Raw genomic sequence first — 21,145 nt, forward strand, 5'->3', positions numbered from 1 at the left:
GAGGCCTGTGATCATCATGGGGAGGTACCGGTTTAATATGCACTCCAACTGTGTTGGTAAACCGAAGGCCAGATGGTTCTGCACTGCGAAAAGCCGCGGCTGCCGTGTCTGCATCACCACTGTGGAAAATGCCATCGTAGTAGTTACTAATCAACACAACCATTGATACACTAAGTGATGAAATTGTATCTATTATTCAATTATGACTAAGTCTCAAACTGCGTCAGGCTACTATCACGTGTCTAAAAACACAGTTGCAATGATATACGCATCAGTTCAAAAAGCTGCTTGTGTATTATATGGATAATAATAAATGGAATAATATATTTAATTTTTATTAGGTTTGTTTTACTTTTTCATTTTTTTTTTCAAATTGAGGAATGTGAACGACATTTACTGTTTAACAACTTTCAATTATTCCTTGATACATTAGTCATGGCTGTTTTATTCTCATCTTTCTTATAAAATTTTAATGCAATAGTAGACCAGGTTCACTGAATTATTTTCATCAACTTTTTGGCTAACATCTTTAGCTTTGAATTGAAGTCCTTGTTTGTTTCATTCTTTGTTTTTATACTTAAAAATCATAAACCTATGTTTATTAACTAAAACTAATCTTGTACCACCAGAAGTAATCTTCAAAACATCGCGTTTCGGCCGACCGGTACTTGAAATGGGAGGGTATAGGTACAACTTGTCGAACTACGCCGGAACAGGGCGCGCGAAAGCCAAATGGTGGTGCAGTCAGAAGAGCCAGGGTTGTAGGGCCTCCGTCACTACCATCGATGACGTGGTCGTCGGGTGCCGGATGGAACACACGCATTCGATACGATAGAAAATAGAAAGTATCCGTACCTACATGGGAGCTCGAATAGGTGAATCGCGGGAAGGTACACATAAGATTGGCTAGTGCTTATGCTGCTCTCGCTCCCCCCGCCTCATATTTACTTCGACTCTCAGTAACCTCAGTAACGTTGTACGGCGATTATACCTAGTGCCATCCACGAAGACGTGTGATTTTGTCAAAATAAGACATTAATGACATTATAATAAGAACCACGGCACTCGTCATCTTGAATGACTCTACCTATACACGAACTATTTACTATTTCCATTTAGATTACGTTGAAACTTTTTGTCTCAATTCATGGCAAAGGACTATTGAATTAACTTTAATGTGTAAAACTGTGCCTGGAATAGTTTGTTCCTTTTTGCTGCAGAAGGGATCAAGTAAAATTTGGCTTAAAAATAGTTAGAGCCTTAACGTTTTAACACTTGTTGATATGTCTACTAAATAAAGCCGATTTAAGGGTGTAAGTAAACTGTTTATTTTTAAACTATTTATATTAACTAATCTTTTCACAGACCTTTCCTGCCCCATGAAACTCAGATAGCGAATACATTTTCATGTCAAAATTAAAAGTTATGAAAAAAAATATGAGACAAAAGCGCCACAAGGATCTCAGCATAGTCGGTGAGAAGAGCCAAATTCAGATTAATTTTTGAATTGTGCTTGACTAATTTGTTTTTCAAAGAGCACGGCGTCAAAAGGGTGACTACTGGATTAAAACTTCTGATTGAAAATCCTTACAGGAGGGTACAGCATATCATCCCAACCTTCTGCTGAATAATTTCGTACAAATTGAGACAACTTGTATGAACTAGAGATGACAATGACAATGGAGTCTTATAAACATGTTTGTTTTTTCAGAAATCATATTCTCGATCTCCAGAAGAGGCCAACCTCTTCTTCACATAGGTGGCAGCAGTTTCTACAGGGAAACGAAAAAGCGAGTGAACATTGATGGTGGCACGAAGGACTTTTGGGTGTGCGCGCGCAAGTTCACCCCAGTCCGCTGTCCAGTCCGAATCACCACTTTTGAAAATACAATAGTGAAAGTTTTACACGAACATAGTCATGACTGAAACTGAGGCGTTGAGTTGATATTTTTAAACACAGTTCAGTTACGTACGTACGCATCCTAAGACTGTTCAGTTTAATTGGATGATGTTTAATGTGTCCTGGAGTATCGTCTGCGTTCTGATTGAAATAATAATTTTGGCCTAATGTTACTGTTGACGTCGACGACTGTTGTAAAATGTAAATTAATTTGATTAAATTTTATTTTTTTCAAATGTTACTTAAATTTATTTTTCCTTTTTAGTTCATTTATTTTTTCTAATCAAAGCTTGTTTTTAAAAAGGTTTTTTTTCTTTTAATTTTATTTTAACTTTTTAGAGGGTCGCATATTCACGCCGACCAAAGTACTCATCAAGACGAATCAAACGAGCCCAAACTCGATGCGGTTGCGTCGGTTAATTACTGGATTCCTATGGTCACCTTCCAGCTCCATCATCAGACCCTCCCTGGTTACCACCTAGCACCAAAATACTCGTCAAGTCAAGTCAAAGGAACCCAAACTTGAAGGGTTTGTGTCGTTTCATTACGGACTTCCAATGGCCACCTTCCAGCTTCATCATCAGATCAGCTTCATGTCATAATAATAATGCATTGTCATCCGATTTACACATGCATGCAAAATATACCCCATACTATAAAAAAATCAGCTTAATCAGAAACCGGCAAGTGGATCAAATTTAACTTGCAAGTTTTTGGTAAAAAAAACATTATTAATAAAATATTTTTTTGCTGACTGTACTTTTTGTTGACAGTACTTGCATTGTCACACACACTACATTTGCATACCAAATCTCAAGTCGTTGCTATTAACCGTCGAAGAGTTCCGTCCTGCGGAAACGATCCTGGCTGGACTACCAGGATGTCACTACCAGATTATTGTATTGTCACGCGATTTACATAAGTATTCCAAATTTCAAGTCAATCTGACTACTGGAAGTTGGTCAAATTATACTTGCAAGATTTGTCTACAGACAGCCAGACGGGACAGGTGAAACTAAACAAAAGCTTGTAATAAAAGATTTTTTTAAACAAAAAAGTAAAACCGACTCCAAAAAAAATAACATAGAATGGAACCGACTGCAAAACCCTTGAAAATATTTTTCTAGGTACGTATTAGCTCGAACTCGGTGACTCAGCACGAGCCAGCAGGAGTGGGGCAATAGTCGTCTACCTCTTTTACATACTATGGGTTTCAATCCCCCCTGCTGGGTCGTGCTGAGTCACCGACTTCGAGCTAGTACGTTCCTAGAAAAATATTTTCAAGGGTTTTGTAGTCGGTTCTATTTTTTGGTATTTTTTTGGAGTCGGTTTTACTTTTTTGTTAAAAAAAATCTTTATTTCTCACTTTTTAGTGATTCGTAGCCAAAGTACATCTCACAACGATTCCATTAAGCCCAAACACGACTTAGATGCTTTATTTTATAACAGAGTTCCGTTGCCTACCTTCTAGCTTCAGCATCAGATCAGTTCGAAAATATCATTAACTTAAAGCTTCTTCTTAGTCACTTATCTAGGTATATTAATCATGATCGTTTATAGACGAGCGAGCATTACTTATCTTTGATGAGATCCATTGGTCATCACGGTCTTCTTCATTAGGTCCAGGTTACCAAATGATACTTTCTGAGTGTAAAATGTAAATGCTCATTTAATGCTAAAAATGCCAAAATCGCCATAGGTGTGCCTATAAAATTTGAGGTTTGCCCTCGATTTCCCTAGGATCCCATCATCAGATCTTGACTTGGTGACATAATAATTTTGATAATCGGTCCACAATTGACTGAGTAATCGCTGAACATACATAACAAAAAAATACAAACATTGGAACATAGAACCTCCTCCTTTTTTGAAGTCGGTTAAAAATATAATATGGATCATCCCAGAAAACACCTTTCGTGACTAATAAATAACTGTGTACATGACTTTACAAATGAATAAATGAATAGGACAATGAAAAAAATGTACTTTATTGTAAAATTAAACGATTATGTTTACGCAACATTTAAATAAAATGTAATGGTTTTATTTTCATACGTGTGCTTTTCCTTCGTTAATACCGTTATTCTATAGTGAAGTTTACTGATAAATTGTTTTTTGTTCTAGTATTCTTTGGCACATCTCGAAACGGGAACCCGGTTCTCCAGATGGGGACGTTCAGGTTTTTCGTAGAGTCTCGATGCCACTCCAAGATCATATGGGTATGCAGCAAGCGGTCCCAAACGGGATGCCGCGCGAGGATCACCACCTTCGCAGGGGAAATCGTCAAGAACAACAATGTTCACACTCACGAATAACCCGACCATGTACACGATTCCTACAGACTGACATTATTTATTTAACAAAAAAACCGGCCAAGAGCCTGTGGGACACGCCCAAAATAGGGTTCCGTAGCCATTACGAAAAAATTTAGTAATATTTTTCTAAGGATTTCGTATTGTGTACCGAATCTTCCAAGTTTAGCTATATTTTATACCTTAGGCTGCTATTTACTCTTAAACTACTAATAATTCTCAAGAAAACTTAGCTGTTATAGTTTTCCTTGAAAGTTTGATATACTCACTACCATCCTGAATGTTTTCAATATTTTCGAACCCACCAGTTTAGATTTTAGAGGGAGGGGGGGACGACGCTCGATTTTCATGAAAATTTGCACTTTAAAGTTGAATATTTCGCAAACAAATCACTGAATCGTCTTAGCAAACCCCTAATGGTTTTAAAAGACCTATCCAACGATACCCCACACTATAGGGCTGAATGAAAAAAAAAAAACCCACTTTACGTCTAAGGGAGGTACCCTAAAAAAAACTTTTTTAGATTTTTTTATTGTACCATTTCGTTGGCATAGTTTACATATATATCCGTACAAAATTACAGCTTTCTAGCATTGATAGTCCCTGAGAAAAGCCGCGGACGGACGGACAGATAGACAGACAGACAGATATTGCAAAACTATAAGGGTTCCGTTTTTGCCACTTTGGCTCGGGAACCCTAAGAAGAGACTTATTTCCAATTTCTTGGTGCAAAACTTTGTTAACAATGTTACTCGTAGTTTGTACTGCTACTTTTAAATTATAATTTTCGAAGATTACTTATAATTATTATTTTCTTTATCTGTTTGTTCCTTACTTCTGGAACGCTTGGATCCTTAGCTGTTATGTTCATTGCTGTTTAATTTTTAAACAAAAGGGGGTGGGGGTTGAAAAACTCACTTTCTCGAAATGCACACTCAAATCACTTTCTCTAAAATTACACTCTCTATTTTGGCACTTTTTTGCGCACTATTTCAAAAAGGGCACTAAACGCACACTTTCCAAAAGGTACATTTTCCAAATGGGGAACATATGCGTCCCCCCCCCCCCTTCTAACGTTTTAACTTATTGTGAAGGTAGGGCAAATTATGGTACTTACACTAAGCAAGGCTAACTACTGCCTTATTAAATTTCGATATTTATTATTAGAAAAGATTGTTCATAATTTGAAAAAGTGCACCTTCTGAGAACATGTATCTTCTGAGAATGTGCCCTATCTGAGAATATGCACTTTTTGAAAAGTGCACCTTCTGAGAAAATGCACTATTTGAGAAAGTGTACCTATTGGGAAGTGCACTTTTAGGGACGAACATTGTATGTTTCGGGAAAGAGATGCTTCTGAAGAAGTGCACTTTTAGAGAAAGTGTATGTTTCGGGAAAGTGAGTTTTTCGAGCCTAACCCAACGAAAGCTGTCTATATTTTGTTTCAGAATGCGTATTTACGACATCTAGAATGGGGAGACCACTTCTTCAGATAGGCTGTCACCGGTACAATATTGTCAATCCAAGTAGAAAACACGGCCACAACAGCAATAAAGTGTTATGGGTGTGTAGCAAAAAGTTTACTACTACACATTGCCCTGTGCGAATCGCTACGTATGACAATGTCATCCTCAAAATTATGCATAAACATAATCACGAATGAACACACCATAGTTAATAACAGTATTAACATGGTATCTACAAATAAATATTCAGATTTTTATTTTACTGTGGCAAATGAATCTAATTATTGTTAATTTGAACTGAATTAATCAGTAGGCAAATCTCAAAGTGTTACTTTAGTGCTTGTTCTACTTATTTTTAAAAGCTGAAGTAAATAGTGTTTAAAATGCTAATCCCACATATATGTACATTCTACAAAATTTTACCATATCTACTCAACTTTTCCAATTTAAATATGAAGTTGTTTTTTTTTTGTTTTATAGTTTCCTCTATTTTCAACGGCGACTATTATAGCTTGTTCTGTTTTTTAACGTCTGCTAATTACTTATCAGCTGGTTTTCGGACCTGTAGTAGTAAAATGAACTTTTGTTTCTATTTAAGTGTCTCCCCACATCTCCAAAAGCCGATAGAAAAAAGCTTTACGTCCACGCAAAAAGAGATAAAAAGAGATAGTTCGACTCGGATCCTCTCGGCTGGCGCCTGCCGACGCGTCGACGTCTTTTTGGCTCTTATTGCGTAGTTTTTTTCCATCGGCTTCTGCCGATTTCGCGTCGATAGATGTGGGAAGACCCTAAGAGTATAGTGCTATAGCAGAACACCTACCTATTACTAATTTGTACGTTTCGATGAGGATTTTTGAAGTAGACCAAAGGTTAATAGTCAGTAAAGTGGTAACTTAACCAATTGTTTTGGCTTCAACAGAAACTTACCAGATTTGTGTACCTGCGAAGCATCGGAAGGGTAAAACAAAGCGTGGCGGCAAAGTGAAGATCAGGGTAATGAGACCAGGCTGCCACGAAGCTTGTCGGCACGAATGTTTGAAAAACTTCCCGAAAGCAGCCAGAGCCAAGCTTTTTAATTTGTATTGGAGCCTACAATCACATAAGGAACGTACAATATACATAACCAATTTAATCGATATAGAACCCGTGAAAAGGTTCCGTGGCCCACTTAAGTTTGATTCCAGGCGACAATGTACCAGAATATATTGGCTACCTAGACAAAATGACGGACAGAATTTACAAGTTTGCAAGAGAACTTTTCTTGACACTTTCAGTATTTCAGACAAAACTGTCGAATATTGGTGCAAGAAATTAAATAAATACGAAATTCTTTAAATATAGTGCGTGAAGACTATACCACATGATTGTAGTACCTATACTAGCATACCACCTAATTTAGATCGATTGGTTGAACACTTCAGTAAAAATAGTATGAAGAACAATTTTCCTGTGTTATTTTAAACATCATGAAGTTCTTATAGATTTTCCTGTAGGTAATGTTATACAGAAACCTTTTATGTGTAAACTAAAAAATAAATCAACAGCAATTATCATAAAATCGTCTTTTAAGGAATTATTTTGTATTTTTAGTCGTTTAGGGGCTGTTTCACCATCCATTGATTAGCGTTAACCGATGGTTAAATGTGATGCCGTCCGTCTATTCGAACAAAACAAATAGAGACGGCATCACACCTAACCGCCAGTTAACACTAATCAATGGATGGTGAAACAGCCCCTTAGTGAATAATTATGAACATACGAGTACTCGTAGATCTTACTGATTGTGTAGTATACTCGTAGTGTACCTAGTATGGGATGTCTTAAAACTTGCGATTGGCAAGCATGCAGCACACTTCATATGAGGCTCACAGTCAGCCTAATTTAATTCCTAGGCCACTATAGACATTTGTCATCATGACATTTACGTCATTCGATAACCATTGCTATAGCCAAATAAAACGAGCAAAACTATTTACGATGTTAAGGTTCCATGGTGGCCTAGGAATCAAATTCGTGACTGAAACACTGACTGGTAATACTTGAAGTAAATGTGTATTTTAACAGATGATGTAAAAAGTAAAGTTACCAAGTATTTAATCTTTTTTTCAGCATCATTCACAATCCGCAGCAGATATTCAAATGGAGATAGCTGGAGATCTGGTAAATTCAGAGTAAAGGAAATGAAACCGGGATGTCCAGCAACATGTCGTCTCGAATGTTCTAAAAAAATATCATTTAAAGATAGAGCTAAGATTTTCGAAACATATTGGCGCTTATTGCACAAGGACCGTGTAAATTACATCCATAAATTTATAGAAATGGGACCCGTAAGAAGAGTAAGGGTGAAACATTTTAATTCCAGGCGAACTTGCACTAACACGTATTATTTGCCTTTACCTGATGGCCAAAAGATTGAGGTGTGCAATAAAATGTTTGTTAATACTTTTAATATTACGAGACTGCCAGCAGCGCCGCCAGATAAACATGTACTATTTAAACACCAAACATCAAGGAGAAATAGAAGAATCGAACAAGTGTGACAAATCCAACGAGTTATTTTAAAATAATAAAAAAATACAAACATTTCTTACTTGAGGTAACATCAGCCAAATCGACCACCCTAAAGTTGATAATCGTTTGCATGTCATAAAACAATAACGCCAGTAGACGTGTTCAGTTGATAGGAATTTGTTTAAAAATTGATAAACCACTTATTTGGCTGATGGTACCAAAAAAATAACATTATCAGTAAAACGTTGTTTTGAATGCAAAAATTAAACAAATTAGATTTTTGCATTGCTAATTATTTGTTTTAAAATGATGAAAAGTCGGATCAGATGGTGTGCTCGTATTAAGTACCTACCGCTTCGGATAATATTGAAACCAACAAAACTAACGTAGTAGTTACGCACATATACCTTCCCGGAACTTCGTCCAGTGCCGCTGTCATAATTATTCATAGATTTTGAACGCACATGTGCGTCGGTGGCACCTGAGGAAGTCTGGTGGAAGTGAATGCGTTAAAACAGCAAAAGTTTATTTTGAAGGATTATTATAATATATGTATTACAGGGTCAACTCCACGCATTTTAACAACTAGTAGAGGCACGTCTGCACTGCTGTTAGGCAAGTTTAAATTCAATTTGAAGAGACAAACGGAACATATGGTGGTTCACTGGATTTGCAACCAGGCACCAAAAGGTTGCAAGGTCAAAGTCACTACTTTTAAAGATGAACTATTAAAGGTGAATGGAGAACACAATCATCCGTAGAAGATTGACTACTTAAGAGAAGATTCACTGATTTGTAAAATTATTTAATTAAGGTATAAAGCGTTTAGGCCGCCTATTGCTTACCTTGTAATTTTCTCTCTGTGTACCTGTTTTCTGTGTCGCTTACTATTTCTGGTGTACTTACAATAAAGTGTCATTGTATTGTATTGTATTGTATTATATTAGACACATTGTAAGTGTGTTTCCTCTTTGTTATCTTAGACGTTATACAAAATATAGTATCACATTGGAAGTACAATGCAGTCTAAAACAACAATAATAATTTGCAGATGTCTATTATGAGAAATCAAGATTTGGAACGAGAGTATTGACTATTCAAGGTCATCGGTTCCACAAAAATAAAGCAACATCGGATAGAGTTTACTGGATTTGCACTAAGACGAAATTCGGCTGCAGGGCCAAGGCGGTCACAGTCGACGATCAAATGTGGAAGATGCCTATTGCCCACAATCACGACTGAGTTTATCCTAGGTTTCATACAGACCATGCACACACAGATTTCTCCAAGGAAAAATAAATCGTTGTATTTTTGTTTTCCGTCTGTGGCCGCATCCAGAAATTGTGGCTTAGCAGGTTGGCACTGAGACCGAAGAGAGACCGTGTTCGCTTTTGTTTCATGTTTTATTTTGTATATTATATGTAAAATTCTATTCAAATTAAATAATTATACTTAGTTTTGGATATAATTATTTTCTTTCCCGGCACGTAATTTTGACTGTTTGCCCATCTTTGTATGCTTGACTATTATTATGTGAAGTGTGGAATTAATCAGAACAAATTTTCTAACACGTAACAAACTTGTGGTTGTCATGTCGTGTCGTATTTCTTATCAACACCATAAAAGGAATCTCTATTTAAACCTCCTAGATCCTTGGGTTTGAGCTGGGTGTTGATGAGTTAGTTACGCAGTCAGTTGGGATATTTTTTTGCACATAAAGATACAGAAAGATGAAATGTTTTGATTTCCTTCCCGGTATCATGTTTGACGTTTAACTGTCACCATTAAATAAATGAAAGTGGGTAAGGTGATTAATAATAATTCAACATAACTATATTTTCAAAGGTGAAAATATCTTAAACGGAAAACCGTTTGTTATATATTTTATTTCACCATCAGTGGTGTAGCGGTATAGCACGCGGTACGGATTACCGAGGACCTGGGTTCGATTCCCAGTGATGGTCTTATTTTTCTGTGCATCTATATTTCAGTTTGTATTTTCAATTTCGGTTTTACGGGATGACCGTAAAAGTAAAAATTTGGAATTGAAATAAAAAATACAAAAAGATTCCAAAAAACCAATCTTATATTTTATTTATTTGTTACCAAATACAATATGGAAAGAGAAGCGTACAAAACCACATCTTGTTTACCTGTCGCATCCAATTTACACTTGGTCTTTTATCACAATTTAAAATTATTTTAGGTATCTAAGTATTTTAAAGTTATAGAACATTAACTAGTTGTTTGTTATATTTCAGGATGCTATATTTCTCGGACAAAGCGTGGGAAACCTCAGCTCATTATCAACCAGTTCAAGTACAATTTGAAGAAGACTTCTAATCTCAAAAGCTATTGGTCTTGTAACCAGGCGCCGAAGGGGTGCCGGGTCAGCATCATGACATTCGGAGATGAGATCATCAGGGTGACAAACGAACACCATCATCAGTAACCGATTGCCGTTGAGAGAATAAAATCCTTCATCTTAATGATCCATTTTTAGGGTTTCGTAGTCAACTAGAAACCCTTATAGTTTCGCCATGTCTGTCCGTCTGTCTGTCTGTCCGTCCGCGGCTAAGCTCAGAGACCGTTACTACTACTAATTTGGCATGAATATACATATTGGCATGAATATACAGCCGATAAAGGGGTAACAATGTTTTTTCTATTCAGTGATCTGTTTGCGAAATATTCAACTTTAAAGTGCAAATTTTCATTAAAATCTAAACTGTTGGGTGGAACAGTTTGAAAAAATTCAGAATGGTAGTAAATAATATCAAATTTGCAAGGAAAATTATAGCGGCTAAGATTGCTTCAGAATTATTTGTAGTTTAAGAGTAAATAGCAGCCTAAGGTATAAAACATACATAAACTAGTAAGATTCCGTACAAAATATGAAATTCTTAGAAAAATATTACTTGACTTTTTCATAATGGCTACGGAACCGTATTCTGGGCTTGTCCTACACCGCTGTATAGACTAAAAGTATTCATGTGCATGGTTGCCATCGGTGGCGAAACGACCTCGATCCAATGTCGAGGATAAAATGGAAATATGAGTAGACTTGCAATTTTTCTTGGTTTTAAGGCTAGTTTATTATAGTAATATAAGTAAAGAGTTTTGTAAGATTTAATCAAGTTTATTTTTGTGATAAGTAAACTAAATGTTTTATTTATAATATACCTAGCAGTTTGACGTATAAATTCAATTCAATTAAATTTATTTCCATAACAATTTACATTGTGTCGGATATTAAAAACTATGAAATATATTATGTGTAATTGGAGATGTTGATTATTGGGATTGATTATTTACCTATTGTTACTAATATAATATAATAAATTCGAAAGTAACTGCTTTTTTGTCAATGACGTTTTCAAGCTTAACCGTTGAACTGATTTGAATGAAATTTGGCATAGAATCAGTTTGAGACCCTGAGAAGGGCGTAGGAATTTTAAGCCCGGATAGTTTTATAGTTTCCGCAATACCCGTTCCCGATACCTAACAATAATAGAATTCTTAACATTTTGTACTCGTACACAATCGCACGTGTGCTTATACGAAGAAAATGGCTACGAAATTCATTGTATTAATTGGAATCTTCTTTTTAGTATATTACGGAGTATCTCAGAAGGGAAATCCAGTGGTGACGATGGGAGGGTACCGTTTCAAGAGAACCTCGGCCTACGGCATCAAGTCCTGGTGGCATTGTATCAAACGGTCCTCTACCGGCTGCGCCGCCAGCATCAGTCTCGTCCAGAACCACATACGAAGATATAATCTGCAACATAACCACTAATCGATGTAGGCGTGTTGTTCATAATAGTATATTGTGTCATAAGAGCGGTATATAAGGAATTGCGAACGAGACTCTGTTAGAATCTCGAAATCGAAGACTGAGGTCTTTTTGAGTCGAGCTTTGTAATTCCCATACGCCTGTCAAACATACAATGTTTTTCATCACATTGTGAGAGAACAACCACGTGTTCCTCCGAAAGAAACGAAGGTAGAGAAATAAGGCTGTATGGAATCTCCAAAGCAGATCAAAATATTCACGGCAGTGCGGTGGCATAAGTTGCAAACATCCATGGCAGATTTAAAATAAATTAAGTAAATATACAGTTAAAATAAATCTGGTACTAAAAATATAAATACAAGAAAAATAAAAGATTCATTGCTATAATTTTTTGTACACATGAAATTTAAAGTTGAAGTTTTCATTTGAGTTGAAGTAACCTTTGTGCTTGAACTTGAACTTTTACAATATATCAGGAACTATGTGGTGCCACAAAAAAACCATTACATTCGCCTAGGGCTCTAATCTAAGCTAAAAGGCCAATGGGTTTTATTTAGGACGTTGCCTGCATGTTATGGCACTGTTTACAAATTGTAAGTGTGATGAAAAATAGCTATGGCTCTGTTTGGTTATTATTTGATAGGTGTGGCCAATAACCATACAATACAAGGTGAGTATGTTAAAGATTTGGCGGATTATGTTAGCGTTATGTTTTGCATAATAATTATATTTCCCAGAGATGTTATTTAATTCGATTCTGCCTTTGTCTTCGGATGAGTTTACTTAATCTTTTTTTTTCCGGGAACTTTTTGCTAATTATTGTTTTTCTCACCTGGGAATACCAAGTAAAGATGATTTGCTGTCATTAAGTACACATGGAAAATCGTCCACATGAATTGACTAAATACTGTTCCGATCAAAGTTACTACCGTCCGATGCGATTTTTTTTTCAGAATGTAATTGTGCTGAAAAATATTTAGAACAAAATTTATTTTCGCTGTGAAATAAATAAACCCAAATGGAATTTTCTTTATTGTAAATTCATAGCAAAATTAAATACGCAATAAGCGAATGTAGTCTGAATCATGACCAAAACATATTATTTAGGCCCGAAACGAATAGCTTCAGGTGGAACATATTTACAATAAAGTCTATGTAAATGCAAAAGATCACTATATCTTACAGTCTATTTTAAATTTGTCAATCGTACCATTTTTGCAAATATTCAGTATGGACAGTTTTAATTGTTGATTAATACAAATTGGCATTTTTCTGCTTGGAATTTCTTTACTATTTTTCTTTAGATTTTATAATTTTAAGTTGTCGTTTTTCCTTTGTAGTCAATGACAATAAGTTGCAAAGGTTTGTGGGGAAAATTATGAACTTATAAAAATTATATATTATTTTATCTTGAGTTTGCATTTAGATGTACCTAAGCTTTAACGGCGGATATGAAATGTGTGCGTGCAATGCCTAGTGCCTTTTTAACTCTACGTTGAAATTAAGAATATTATTTCAGATGTCACCTCGGTGAATTAATATAGGTAGTTAATTCTCGTGTTACGTCCATAAAATAATAATAAAAGAAAAGGAATTGTTGTTGGACGTTATATTACTATAAAATGTTAATAATAATATGTAGTTATTGTATTTTTCACCTATGACGAGTTCTGTGACACATGAAAATTTTCCCAATTACGCATACTATGTTCGCAAAACATTTTTTAAAAATAATGTATACTTTGAAGCAAAATAATCAAAAAAATGTAAAACTGTACTTTTAAAAATATGTAGCAATATCAGTGTCCATTAAATAGACTCCATCGAATACGATAGAATAATATTTATTTTGTTAAATGACGCAATGTGTGAAACGGAACGGAGTAGTGACGTGACACAACATTATCGGCAATAGCCGCGGTTCATTATTCGATAACAATGAACACTAAGATAGGTATTTTAAATTTTTAAACAGAACTTTCAAGATTTTGTAAACGCGGCTATTTGGAAAGCGGCCGCAGTCATCTTGTGGCCAATTGCATGTCAGTATCACTGTCCAGTACGAGTGCGTCTGCCTTGTATATGAGTTTTTTCCGTTGCGTTTTCTTTGCATTGTATTTTGTTATTGTTCATTTCTGTTATTATTGTTGTTGACTTTTCTTACTGTTTCTCGTTAAATTTGTTGTTATTTTTTGGCAAAATGCCGAAACAGTCTAAAAGGACTGTTTTGAACTCCCAGAGTCGAGAGTTTGTAATTCGTTTGAGGGATTATTTCGAGCGAGAACGAGAAAACGATGGATTGATGGCGATTGAAAAAACGTTGCTGACAGAGTTGCAGAAGCGCTGGATATCGGGAAAGCTACCATCTCCAGAATCACAAAAGAAAAATTTGGCCAAACTGGCAGCAAAGAATAGTAGATTGTTCAACAAGGGACTAAAACAAGCCATAATGACACGAGATGTTTAGCCACCCGAGCAGAGCGAGGATGGCTATAGTTCTACTGGCATTATGGTTGTTTAGTCTCGCGTTAAACACTACTTTTCATTTTGAATGCGAGGAAAAAAACAATGTTCTATCATTGTTAGCTTAATGTAATTAAAGTAAAATAAATATTATTATTATTATTATGTCTGTATTGCTTTTGGTGATCAATAAAGAGTATTTGTATGTATGTTTGTATGTATGTATGTATGTATGTATGTACTCTTTATTGCACATAAAAATAAAAAATACAAATACACAGAGAGGAGAACAAAGGCGAGCTTATCCCTAAAAAGGGATCTCTTCCAGCTAACCTAGTTAGGAAAAAACATTTGGTTATATAGAGGATAAGCGGGATTTTACGTGCGGTAAAGAGACAAAACAGAAATACTCAAAAGAGATAAAATAAATACAACATTATTTACATTAAAACTAACATAAAACAAAAGAAATATAAGAAACAATTATGGGTACCTAACAATTAAAATAAAATGTTCTATTCAAAATTACAATGTTACTTTTTTTAAATGTACGCTTGATTAATGGGCAGGACATCTGTTCAAAATTCAAATAGCAAAAAAAAAATGTTGCACGGCATTTTCTTTTCTTTTATTGTTTATGAAACGACGCTTTAAATGCTTGCGCATATTTAGCCAACAGTTTCAAAATTAAAATAATATTTAAAACAAAATATTTTAAAACTCTGGACTATGCATAATAAAATGAATTAATATAATTGAATAGTTCATTAGTGTTTTTTTTTAATATTTTTGCACAGCTGTGATTTTGAGGTTATTTCCACGCCCTAAAAATCCTCCATTCGCAAACACCGTGATTGGCTGTTTAGGGGCTTCCAACGTAAATAAAAATAATACTTCAATTCCTAGAGATTAATGAGGAGCTTTAGTTCCGATACTTCCGATACGACGAGATTAAAGTAACATTTTAAGAGCATGAGAAGTGAAAAATAATTGGCTACTCCCAGAAAGCGGCGGCGGAGGAAACCAACCACCAGTGTCGACAGTTTTAATACTGAAGCTATCCGTAACCATATTTAGGGGTACTATGAGAGGCGTGAGATACCCACATTATTAAAATTAACTCTTTAAAAGAGTCTGAGCTGTAACCAGACTTTACACGTTCCACGCGAATGAAGCCGTGGGCGGAAAACTGGAAAAATATATATTTAAAAAAAATACAACTTCTTCAAAAATGGGCACTAATAAATCTTAGGAAAATCAATAGTTCACTCGATAAGTGGTACATTACTAAAACTGTCAAACTCGAAACGTCACAGAACTCATCATAGGTGAAAAATATTTTAGTTGTAGGTATTTTTTGTAAGTTAAAATCAGCTCGTAAGTAATAAGTCTACGCAAAATTATTTGTAATTACTTAATTATATTTTTCAGATATTCCTCTTCTTTTACTTTATTTTTATATCTAAATAACAAATGGTATTTTATAATCTTGAAAAAGTGTTACACTAATTTAATAAATGAAAATGTTTATTTTAACTGTGCTCCCATTTTATTCCTTTTGATGCCCTGCCACGGGTTAGAGAAATATGACTAAGAAAAATGACTAAGTGATGAAATGATGCAGAAGAATTCACATAAAAATCGTGAGTTTGAGATTGATTATAAAATAAAAAATCGGTCAAATGAGAGTCGAACTCCTACATGAACCCTCCGCCCATCCCACGATCCACCATCCACCACCACGACCATCTTACTCCCTAATCCTGCCGTGAAGCAGCAGTGCTTGCACTGCTGTGTTTCGGCGTGGAGAGTAAGACAGCCGGTAAAATTACTGGCACTTGAGGTATCCCACCTTAGGCCTGGTGTTGCAGATGTTTATGGGCGGTGGTGATCTCTTACCATCAGGAGACCCACTTGCTCGTTTGCCAACCAGTCGAATAAAAAATAAAAAATGAAGGATTCCGTACAAAAAGTGACAGTTTGACAACAATTCTAAGACTAGCTTTTTTTGCTGACTGTACTTTTTTGCCCCCGGTTACTAAAGTACTCGACAAGACTAATCAACTAGCCCCTAGCAACTGACTGCCGGCTGTCACCTTGGTCGTGTAACGACTAGCAAACAAAAAAAAAACAGGTTTCTGGTATAACGACCCCCTTTAATTTTTATCTTTATTTGGGTATGGAACCCTAAAAAGGTGCATGTAAATGTTAAATTTAGATGAAATGAGCTTCTGTTAAAACCTATAGAATTACGAGTACAGTTTATTGACTGTAAATTAGCAAAATTCGGTATACGGTGTCTTAACTAGCTACGGCCTTAGAATCAAAATTTTTGACTATTTATTCATTTCTGCTAAGAATTACAAAGTTAACTTGCAAATTTGTTTTGGCCGTAAAATGTTCACTTGGACGTTCCATGTTTTTAAGCGTAATCAACAGTGTTCTTGAGGAATATTTTTAATATAACAGCATACTTTGGCATCACGCGGAGCGGGAAGCGTTGCCTGTACATCGGGAGTAGTCACTTCACTCTGCATCAGCACGAGGGGTTCAAAGTAAGATGGCGGTGCTATCGCAAGACCTCGGGCTGCCGCGCCTTCCTCCTCACCGTGGACGACGTCATCGTGAAAATAAGGGATATTCATAATCATTAACTGGTGAGAATATGCTCTCCTAGATACATTTTTTAAAAATTGTAATAAGATAAACGCCCGATAGACCGGGAGATGGTGAAACAAAATATTAGATGATTTGTACCAGTATGGCGGTTCTTCAGGGGTCTAATTACGGAATGACAAAAAAGAGTTATAAGCTAACACCGGAGAAGTATACATGGCATTACGCTAATGCCTACATATTTTTTATCGACTATCTTTTGCAGGTGGTAGGACCTTGTGCAAGGTCCGCCCGGATTGCTACCACCATCTTGCTCGCTAATCCTGCCGTGAAGCAGCAGTGCTTGCACTGTTGTGTTTCGGCGTGGAGAGTAAGACAGCCGGTGAAATAACTGGCACTTGAGGTATTCCATCTTAGGCCTCTAGGTTGGCAACGCATCTGCAATACCCTGGTGTTGCAGTTGTCTATGGGCGGTGGTGATCTCTTACCATCAGGAGACCCTCTTGCTCGTTTGCCATCCAGTCGAATAAAAAAAAAAAAAATATGAAAAACAATCATTTTTGTGGAACAAAGCGTTCGACACTCGTTATTTATCCGACACGTTCCATAAACGCCTACGCGATTGCGCCGCCGGTACCAGCGCTATGACCATCATTTTCTTTTTTGTCATTCCGTAATTAGACTCCTGAAGAACCGCCATACTGGTACAAATCATCTAATATTCTGAGTCACCATCTCCCGGTCTACGAGAGCTCGACACGCGAATTCCCAATAGACGACACCCTGCTGTCTACTCTATTGCTAATAACATAAGATTAAAGATGACAACTATTGGGACAGTGACGAGCACTCGTACGTTTACCTTAATCATTTATTCAACATGAAAAAAATATTTGAAACATAATTAATTAATGAAATATGATAATTCAGGCGAATGAGTTGCAAAACAAGTAACACAAACATATAGCATTTGATTTCAATTATAAAATTGTCGACGGATCATTTTCTTTTAATAAAGTAATTGCCACATTCTCAGTGTCGGACCAAATAACATAGTAACTATGTAAGTTAAGTGAAACTTGAAATTCTTGCTACCAAAAGATGTAACATTCAATATTATTATATAGAAAATATAAAAATAGTACCGATGGTGAAGCAAAGCATTGACAAGACTCTGTACAAACTAAATTAAGTATTGAATATATTGCCATCATGTACTTTTGTGCTTGAAACTCGATATCGATGTTTGATTTTGCCTAACCAGTAGCTTATTTTCAAGTTTTGGTGTTGTGTAATGTCATAGCATCGTAATTATTTTTGCAATTGTACATTTTCTTTGACAGCCTACTTTGCGGAGACTCGGCTAGGCAACAAAGTTCTGATACTGGCCGGACATCGCTTTACCAAGGATTATGAAAAGGAATACAAAAGTCGGTGGCGGTGTAACAGGCGAAATTATGGGTGCAAAGCATATGCACTTTTATTCGAAGAACAAATAATAAGATGTACAAATCATAACCATGATTGAATGAATAAAACTGGCAAAAAGTCAACAATTTCATTATAATCCCTTCCGCCTTTAAATAAACAGATGTACAATCTTTAAAACAATCTAGCTAAAAATACATACAATGACAGTCGTATTGCTTAGGTAACACGCCGCTTATTTATAACGTTAATGTTATAGGTAGGTACATAACGTTAAGGGGCTGTTTCCCCATCCATTGATTAGCGTTAACCGACGGTTAAATGTGATGCCGTCTCCGTCTATTCGAACAAAACAAATAGAGACGGCATCACACCTAACCGCCAGTTAACACTAATCAATGGATAGTGAAACAGCCCCTAAGTGTTAAATATTTTAATGATCTGCACTAATTTGACTAGCTTCTCCGCTAAAACCCTCTTTAGTTAAGTTCCTTGATATGAACATCCGCAAAGTAGCGCTTGAATCAATCAATTAATAAATAATTTTATTTTTGCGTGCTATTGGGATAAACGTGAATTAAACGAAAATTTTATTGCAGATATATTCTTTGTTGAAAACAATTCCGGGAATAAGGCGCTCCAGTTGAAGGGATACAGGTACAACAGATCATATGTAAGGAAGGATGCCTCCGGGGAAATATCCTGGCGGTGCAATCGCAAGGATTTTGGCTGTCGCGCCGCAGTTATCACCCAAGGGTTCGAATACTTCATGTACTTTAAAAATAAGCATAATCATTAATAACACGTTGATATTTAACATTGAAGGGATACAAAGCCTGTATTCTCATGCGATTTTATTTTTCATACCTGTTTTATCTAAAATATTCGAAAAAGCCATGCACGCGAGAATTTCATTAATAATGAACAAAATGGATTTCAAAAAGGTAAATCCACTACACTAGCTGCATTCATGCTTATCAAATGTATAACTGAAAATATAGATATGAGAAAGCCAGTTAGTACCGTTTTTTTTTATATGACCAAGGCATTTGATTTGGTCCCACATCAACGCCTTCTACAAAAATGACAAAGATATGGTATTAGAGGTGTAGCCTTAAACTGGACAAAGAGTTACCTAAACAACAGAACTCAGTGTGTCCAAATAGAAAATATTAATAATAGAAAAGATATTGGTTATATTAGATCTAAGTTTAAATGTAATGAAGTCGGATTACCCCAAGGTAGCTTCCTGGGTCCTTTGTTGTTTTTATTATATATAAATGACCTTACGCATGTGACAGATCATCAATGTATTTTATTTGCTGATGACATTTCTATTATAATACCATGTAATAATATAAATACTTATAATGATGATATAAATAATTTAATTAATAATGTAATTCAGTGGTTAGAATCAAATAATTTAAACGTTAATCTTGACAAAACAAGTCACGTACAATTTTACAAAAGAAAAGTAGGTATAAATCTAAATGTAAAATATGGTGATAAATTGATACGTGAAACTGATGAATTGACATTTCTGGGTATTATGTTGGATAAAAATTGTTCTTGGAAACCTCAAATAGAAATAAAAAGTAAAATGGTCAATAGTTTTGTATATCCTATTAGAAATTTATCTACATTAGTAAATAGGGAAACTGCTCTTCTAGCTTACCATGGTTACGTGTCATCTGTGTTAAGATATATGGACTTGTGTTATGGGGCAACTGTTGTGAAGTTAATAGGTTATTTGTGAGCCAAAAAAGTGCATACGGGTTATTTGTAACAAATACCCACTAACATCCATCACTCACTAATATCATCATGTAAAAAAATGTTTGATGAACTAAAACTACTTACTCTGCCATCGCTATACATATTGGAAATAACGAAATTTGTTAAATCAAATTATCACTTGTTTAAAGAACTTACAAGCGTATGTAGTTTTAACACAAGATATCCAACAAGACTGATCCTACCAAAAACGGTTTCCAAACTCTGCAGCAAAAATTGTTATTGCATGGCCATAAGAATATGTAATCATGTCCCTACAAATATAACTAGCCTGCCATATAGGGTATGTATACGAACGTTGCATAATTGGCTACTGCAAAAAAGATTATAAACCATTAAAGAATTTCTGTCTTGCAAAGGGTAAATTTTATTAATATAAATATAGTATTTAATTTGCTTGTATTTGAATTATATAATTAAGTGTTTTTTAAATAATTTGCATGCTACTGTGTAGTTAAATAGTTGTGTTATTATTATTCCTATCCACTATCTTATTGTACACTATTTTATGCAAATAAATGACTTATGATTGTTGTCTGTGATGCCGTCTCTGCTCAATAGAACAAAATACACAGACTGAATGATGAAATGAGATGTTTTAAAAAGGTTAGTGTGTGTGTGTGTGTGTGTGTGTGTGTGTGTGTGTGTGTGAGAAAGAGAGAGAGAGAATTCTAACACCATTCTTTTACATTCTCTAGTCTTTTTCTGTATTGAATGCCTTTTAACTGGTAACATAACTACAGTTCCTCGAATACTGCGCGTGTTTATCGGCCGCGGTTATTAGGTACATACCGTTACGTCTTCTCAGTAACCTGTTGAAAAAATAATAAGTACAGGTAAGGGAATACTAGTCACG

At 35.4% G+C, this 21,145-nt stretch overlaps 1 protein-coding gene across 10 annotated transcripts in view; it reads left to right on the top strand.

The window, feature by feature from the left end:
• The window catches only part of LOC141434168 (uncharacterized), a 500,735-nt gene that overhangs the window by 185,809 nt on the left and 293,781 nt on the right, over positions 1-21,145 (top strand). The window contains exons 5-6 of one of the 10 annotated variants that reach the window (XM_074096504.1): positions 7,788-8,095; positions 8,751-8,786. The exons of 7 other annotated variants lie outside the window; for them this stretch is intronic. In XM_074096504.1, coding sequence (XP_073952605.1) covers positions 7,788-8,095; positions 8,751-8,771 — 329 coding nt within the window. In that variant the 3' untranslated portion in view covers positions 8,772-8,786. Of the gene's footprint in view, positions 1-6,597; positions 7,121-7,787; positions 8,234-8,750; positions 8,787-21,145 lie in introns of those variants that run through there. 2 more of the 10 variants (XM_074096496.1, XM_074096497.1) reach the window with 2 other exon arrangements.

Source organism: Choristoneura fumiferana, chromosome 13, assembly GCF_025370935.1.
Source record: "Choristoneura fumiferana chromosome 13, NRCan_CFum_1, whole genome shotgun sequence".
Classification (NCBI taxonomy): Eukaryota; Metazoa; Arthropoda; class Insecta; order Lepidoptera; family Tortricidae; genus Choristoneura; species Choristoneura fumiferana.